At 44.4% G+C, this 7447-nt stretch overlaps 1 protein-coding gene and 1 pseudogene across 2 annotated transcripts in view; one reads left to right on the top strand and one right to left on the bottom strand.

Annotated features, from left to right (window-relative positions):
• The window catches only part of Mrps21 (mitochondrial ribosomal protein S21), an 18074-nt gene extending 12768 nt beyond the window's left edge, over positions 1-5306 (top strand). For both annotated transcript variants that reach the window (XM_023716535.1, XM_004632400.2), the window contains exon 3: positions 5025-5306. In XM_023716535.1, the coding sequence (XP_023572303.1) occupies positions 5025-5205 (181 nt within the window). In that variant the 3' untranslated portion in view covers positions 5206-5306. The remainder of the gene's footprint in view (positions 1-5024) is intronic.
• On the bottom strand, positions 4475-4807 carry LOC111817080 (annotated as a pseudogene).
• Positions 5307-7447: the final 2141 nt, after the last annotated feature.

Below are 7447 nucleotides of genomic sequence, written 5' to 3'. Positions count from 1 at the left end.
TCTTTGTGTGTATGTGTGGCCAGCTCAGCCCACCAGGGGGCGGGGCTGGCTGGCATGTGGTGCTGGGGGATTGAACCACAGTCCCTGTGCTTTGCTAAGCTTGTTCTAAGTAGGTGCTTTAGACCACTGAGCCATCTCACCAGCCCCTCTACACAGCGTCTTAAAAAGCTTTCCAGGGAACTACTACCTGTTGTATAACTACTACCAGGCTAGTTTTGAACTCACACCAATTGTACATAAAATGCTGTATTACGATTTTTGAATAAATTTGGAAGGAAACAAATTCAGTTTTGTCTTGTTTTGGTTTTGCTTTTGAGGCAGGGCCTCACTCTGTAGTGTTTGCTAACCTCAGATTCATGGTGATCCTTCTCCCTCAGCCACCTGAGTACCGGGATACACTTGGCACGAACTCAGTTTTAAGTAGGCCATTGGAAATACTGGTCTCCCTGTAAGCTAAAACAGGACTGACAATAAGGAGTCAGCAGTGTCTGGATCACTTGCTCTAAGAGTCAGAGTTTTTTGTGGTCACCCAGGAAATTTAACAACAATGCCAGTGGCTGGCCTGACTGTTGTTTGAGGCAGTCTCTGAAGGTGGCTGGTGCCAGTACCCTTTGGAAAGGCTCCCGCTGTGTGTAACAGAATCTAAGGGATCAGGCTGGGGATACAGCGCAGTGGCACAGCTGCCTGCTTGGCAAGCACAAGGTCCTGAGTTTCATTGCCAATACCAACATAAAAGAAGGGATTGCAGTATTTATGAGTAAGTCAAGGGAAAGTGTCTTTTTTTTAAATTTTATTTTAGTGTGTGGCCAGCTCAGCCCACCAGGGGGCGGGGCTGGCTGGCATGTGGTGCTGGGGGATTGAACCGCGGTCCCTGTGCTTTGCTTAGCTGAGCTTGTTCTAAGTAGGTGCTTTAGACCACTAAGCCATCTCACCAGCCCCTTTTTTTGCCTTTTTAAGACCGGATCTTGCTATGCAGTTCAGGATGGCCTTGAACTCATTTGTAGCCCAGGCAGGCCTCAAACGCACAATGATCCTCCTGCCTCAGCTTCCAGAGTGTTGTGATTACAGGTGTGCGCCACCATGCCTGGTTGAAAAGTCTACTCTTTTGTGGCCCAAGATGGGTCTTTTCAACTTCACTGTTCCACTTTTCTGTTGTAAAATACTAGTGAGGTATCCACATGATAACTAGGCATGAATATGTTTCCAACAGAACCTTCATTGATCTGTTTCTCCCATATCTGGGAGTTCTCAGCAGTTCTTTTGGCTCTCATTTCTTAAATCTCAACAAACTACTTCATGTGAAAATGGCAGGCCGGCCAGACAGTTCAGCAAATTAATGTACCTGCTTAGTCACATGCAGGGACTGGGATTCGTTCCCTGGAGTGCTGTGCCGGCCCCACCCCTGGGGCGCGCTGAGACAGCAAATGAGACTGGGCATGGTGACATGCACCTGTAATCCCAGTGCTTGGGAGGCTGAAAACCGGAGGATCACTACAAGTCCAAACTTTGTAGTGAGACCCTGTATGTACTAAATCCATTAAAAAAAAAAAAAACTACTAGCCTACAAATATTGTTCTTTTTTTCTCTTTTGAGTATTGGGGACTGAACCAAAGGTATTTATGGTTGAGCTACATCTCCAGCTTTTTTATTTTTTGAAAGTGTTTTACTAAGTCACTCAAGCTGGGCTCAAATTTGCAACTTTGTCAGGCTCAGTGGAGGGCTGTGATTCCAGCACTTGGGAGGCTGAAGCAGGAAGACTGCCATGAGTTCCAAGGAAGGCAGCCTGAGCTACATAGTGAGACCTCGTCTCAGAAAGAAAGAAAAAAGCACATCTCAGGAGGCTGAGGCAGGAGGATCAACTGGAAAGTTCAAGATCAGCCTGGGCTACAAAATGAGCTCAAGGCCAGTCTGAGCTGCATAGGGAGACACTGTCTCAAAAAATGGCCAAAGAAAAAGAAAAAAATGTAATCCTGCTTCAGCTTTGCAGAGTGCTGGGACTAGAATGTACCACAATGCCAGGATTACAAATCATTCTTTGTTTTTTAATTTTGTTTTGTTTTGCGACAGGATCTCACTGTGTAGTATAGGCTGGCCTTGAACTCATGGTGTAGCCCAGGAGGGTGTGTGTCGTCACACTCAGCTATAAATCATTATCTGAGGCTCAGCCATACCTGATCATGTGTAGTAGCCCAGTGGAAAGGCCTGTCAGGAACTATTTGTATGAAAGACCCCCAGGGCCCAGAGTCACCAGAAAAAATAAACTTTAGTTTTTTCCCTAGTATGGGGATCAGACCCAGGGCTTTGTATGTTAGGCAACTACAGTACAAACTATGTCATTGTTAGACTTTTTGGGGGTTTTTTTGGTTTGTTTTTATAGTTCCTAGGCATTGAACACAGGCCTCACATATGCTAAGCAAGTGCTCCACCACTAAGCTATATTCCCAGCCCCACTCCTTTTGTCTTTTTGAGACAGGGTCTTGCTATGCAGCTCAAGCTGGCCATGAGCTGACTTTGTAGCCCAGCCTGGTCTTTAGCTCACTATAGTCCTACTCGGCCTCTTGAGTGCTGGGATTACAGGCATGGACCACCATGCCTGGCTTCTCCAGTTTTGTTTTGTTTTTTTTAACTTTTTTTTTTTTGGTGGTACCAGGGATCAAACTCCAGATCTGTACTTATCTTTTTTTAAAGTTTTTATTTATTTATGTGTGTGTGTGTGTGTGTGTGTGTGGCCAGCTCAGCCCACCAGGGGCCGGCGCTGGCTGGCATGTGGTGCTGGGGGGTTGAACCGCGGTCCCTGTGCTTTGCCAAGCTTGTTCCAAGTAGGTGCTTTAGACCACTGAGCCATCTCACCAGCCCCAGAAGCACTTATCTTACTGAGCCATCTCCTCGGCCCCAGCCCTCTTTTTTTTGAGACAGGGTTTCACTATGCAGTTCAGACTGGTAGCTCAGGCTGGCCTTGAACTCTCAGTGATCCTCCTGCCTCAACCTCCCAAGTGCTGGAATTACAAGTGTGTGCCATCATGCCGAACTGTTTTTATTTTTGAATCAGGGTCTTGTATAGTTGCTTAGGCTGGCCTCAAACTTGTAATCCTTCTACCTCAATCAGCCTCATGAGTAGCTGGGATTACAACTGTATACTACTGCACCTGGACACCTTATTCCCAATATTAAAACAGCAGGACCCTGTAGGATAATGGTTTCCATGTCTATTCACGTTTGTAATTTACCTAAAGCCAAGTTCTTTTCTAGTTCACATTCAATCTATTGTTATCTTGGATGTTGTGGTGCAGCACATCAGCAATAAATGGGTTTCCCACTAGGCAAAAGATGCTGGTAGGTTTCCTTATTTTTATTTTCTTTATTCCCTTCTAGCAGTTATAATAGCTGTGACTCAATCCTCTTCCAGTTGTGTTTGTGACTTACTTTCTGCATGTAATAGCAAGACAGGGTGAGCAGGAATGGGGCCACATAAACAGAGCTTAGGACCAGTCGATGAGGTGTTAAGAAAGGAAGACACTCTCAGGAGCTTAGGGGTTAATTGGTCCCAGTGTCCACTTGGCTCAGTGAAAATAGATAAATTTGAATTAGGAGAATTTTTAATTCAGTATGAATAGCTGTTGCAAAGAATTGGTGAACAGGAAAGAAATACAGATCAATTTAATGGAGACCTGAATAAGAATGATAGGAATGAAACATGGTTTCTGCCTTCAAGGAGATGTCTATCAAGTAACTTACAGAATGGCAGAATGAGATAATTTTAAGTAGGTATACAATAAAATTATTCTCTTCAAGAAGATGAGGGGCAAGTAGAGCGCATCCTTAACATGTAGAAGGCTCTTGGTTCCATGCACACACGCACAGAAAAGGGGAGAGATAAGGAGAAGGGAAGACTTTGTGGAAAGATGGCATCCGGGCTTGGCATCAAAACTGAGAAAGCGTCCATCAGAATGTTAGCAGCAGAGGATGAGAAGACAGCCTGAGTTCTGAAGTGTGTCAGGGGCATGGTCAGCAGATCGGTGTAATCAGAGCATCAGGTACAGGCAAAACTGGTGGGTGAGCCTGTTACTTTTTAATGTTCCTGTTTGTTTCATTGTTGTATAAGGCCCACCTCTTTCCCTGATACTTCTCAAGGACTTCAGTATCCTTTCGTAAACAAAATAAGGATGGAACTGCATTTCTGCTAACGACCAAGTAGGAATCCTGAATGATTTTTTTTTTTTTTTTTAAACAAATGACTTGCCTCATTTAGGGTTTCTGAAATGTCCCAATTGGAAATCAGTGCTGTAGAAAGCTAGTGATTCTATGGGATGCATCTTCCTCAACTATTCTGTGGTAGAAACAGATTTGAGAATGACTGACTAAATTCTCCCAAGAACAAGAACCTTGTAATTGCTTTTTAATTTCCCTGAAAATTCCTGTTTGGGCTTTTTTTTTTTTTTTTTTTCCAAGAGCACAAATGCACTTTTATTTTCTGTTAAATTCTTGAGGGGTACAGCATCACACGGATTCAGTGTCCGATGGCCTTAGCAGGAAGGTTGCTTCAGAACTTGGCACGAACCATGCTGCTGTTTCCATGGACCTGAGTTACTTTTCCCCAGATCACTCTGGTTTTGTTTGGTTTGCCACCTGGAGTCACTGTGTTGTTTTTCACTTTGTACACATAAGCACATCTCTTGCCCAAGTAGAATTCTGTTTCATCCTGGGCATAAACACCTTCAATTTTAAGAAGAGCTGTGTGTTCTCTCTGGTTCCAGAGACCCCGCTTATAGCCAGCAAAAATGGCCTTGCACCACAGTCTTCCAGACATATTTGACTTTTAGCAGTGCTGTTCCCAGCAGGCCTCTCCAGGCTCCAAGATGGCGGAAAAAGCTTATTTGGGCCTTTATAGGCAATTTATATTGTCACCATTTCCCGCTGTAATTTTATGAACAACAGTTGTTTTGGCCAATTCATTTCTGACCATCTGAAACTGGAAAAATAGTTATGAGTCCATGCTTCTAACCTCATTGCCTGTGTTTATACAGAATTCTCACGATGGATGGGCTCATTGAGGACATTAAGCGACGAAGATATTATGAAAAGCCTTGCCGCCGCCGCCAGCGGGAAAGCTATGAAACCTGCCGGCGGATCTACAACATGGAAATGGCTCGAAAGATCAACTTCTTGATGAGAAAAAATCGTCCAGATCCATGGCAGGGCTGCTGAAGCCTGTGGTTAGCAGGTTCACATCCAGTTTGTGTCTCCACATCTTCCTTGAAACTCATTTTGTTACCTTTCTCTATAATAAACTCAGTCACATTTATGCAGTAAGGTCTACATACATAAAACCATCCTACTAATGAGCAGCACCCCCTCTTTTATTACGGAGAAACTGAATTCAAAGCAGTAAGGAATAAAGTGATGATTGCCAGGTCTTGGGAGAAGGGGCAGTTTGGGTCAGAGTTTCAGTTTGCTGAGATGAAAAAGTTCTGAAAATGGATGGTGGTGACGGTTGCAGAGTGAATGTACTTAATGCTGCTGAAGTGTACACTTAAGTGGTTCAGAGCAGTGATCAGACGTTTTAGAGCTTTCAGTGATACAAACAGCCCACTGCAGTAGTACACGCGACATAGGTTTGCCACCACTAATTTAGAGTAATAAAAATGGGAAACTTGGGGAGGTGATTTTTTAAAACATGAGGAGGCAAGGTGTGGTGGTGTACACTTGTAATCTCAGCACTCAGGAGGCTGAGGAAGTTGTGGATTCAAGACCAGCCTGGGCTACAAAGAGAACTCAAGTCCAGCCTGAGATGCATAGTGAGACCATATCTCTCTCTTTTTTTTTTTTTTGACAGAACTGGGGATTGAACTCAGATCCTTGCATTTGCCAGTCAAGTGCTTATCCTACTGAGCCATCTCCCTGGCCCCTAGACCATATCTCAAAATAGACCAAAAAAAAAAAAAGGGAGAAGGTGAGAAAATTTTGCAAAATCTAGTGGAGTATATCCAGACTGGTCTGGGAGTCATGGTGATCCTCCTGCCTCAGCCTCTCAAATGGTGGGATTTTAGGTATGCACTACCACACCTGGCTTCAAAGCAAAATCTCATTGGAAAAGAATGTTACTCTTGGGGTGGGTGGTACTGGAAATTTAACCAAAGGCCCTTGCACTGAGCTACATGCCCAGCCCTTTTTATTTTGAGACAGAGTCTCAGTTGAATTGCCCAGGCTGGGCTCAAATCTGTGATCCTATTGCCTCAATCTTCCAGTAGATGCTGGAACTTAGCACGATACCCTGCTAAGCATGTTGCTTTATTTATTTTTATTTTTATTTTTTTTCTTTTAAGCTTGTTACTCTATTGAGTTGTCCACCTCACCAGTATGTGAGTAAAGAGAAAAGGAGTTATGTGTGTATCTGGAATAAATTGTGCCTCTAAAATACCTAACTCCTCTGGGCCTGGTAGCTCATTAAGGACATTAGCAATGAAGATACTATAAGAAGTTCCCAGCACCGGAGACTAGAGGTGAGAGAACAGCCTGAACTGCACAGGGAGACCTTACCATGATGAAAGAAAACAGTCACGCGCCAGAGCAGAGTGCTGGAATCAACAAATCCAAGCCAGCTTGGCTGGTCTAGCTTAGTGGTATTTGCGAGGCTGAGACAGGAAGATCCAGCTGAGCCATCCCAGACCATACAGTGAGACCGTGCTCAAAAGCAAACTCGGGGGCTGGTGAGATGGCTCAGTGGTCTAAAGCACTTACTTAGAACAAGCTTAGCAAAGCACAAGGGACCGCGCTTCAATCCCCCAGCACCACATGCCAGCCAGCCCCGCCCCCTGGTGGGCTGAGCTGGTCACACACAATAAATAAATATTAAAAAAAAATTAAAAAAAAAAAAAAGCAAACTCGGTTTATCTGTTTTGTCTCTCCTTTTTCTTTTCTAATTGGGAGTGGGGAGCACTGGAGATGCAGTAGACAAGTAGTAGGAAAGACAAAATAGGGGCATGTTGAGAAGAAGAAGAGTTCAGATCCAGAAATACTCTACAGCATTTGTTCTCCTGCTGCCCTTAGATGGGCAACATCTGCATCACCTGAGAACTTGTTTGCAGTACAAACTGGGACCCTACTTAAAGTCTCCCAAATCCAAAGTTGGTATGCATCTTTTTTTTTTTTTTAAATATATTTAGTATAGGGTCTCACTATACAGATTGGACTTGTGATCTTTTGTGTTTTTCAGCCTTCCAAGCATTGGGATTACAGGTGCGTACCACCACCAAATCCAGAATTGGGGCAGAAGCCCATCATGCCCATTTTAACAAGGCTGAGGTGATCTGGTTGCCCAGGATGTGCTCAGGGCTTCCAGGTGGAGGCTGCAGTACCTCCCCACTCCCTCGCCCCCCCAGGCCCTCCTGGCTCTTTATTCTGACCACAGGGAAGACCAGCTGCCCAGCTTGTCCTGCTGCCTGCTTCC

Source organism: Octodon degus, unplaced genomic scaffold, assembly GCF_000260255.1.
Source record: "Octodon degus isolate 3935 unplaced genomic scaffold, OctDeg1.0 scaffold00048, whole genome shotgun sequence".
In the NCBI taxonomy this organism is placed as follows: Eukaryota; Metazoa; Chordata; class Mammalia; order Rodentia; family Octodontidae; genus Octodon; species Octodon degus.
The sequence above is the reverse complement of the archived record's forward strand: the minus strand, read 5'-3'. Positions and strand labels throughout refer to the sequence as shown.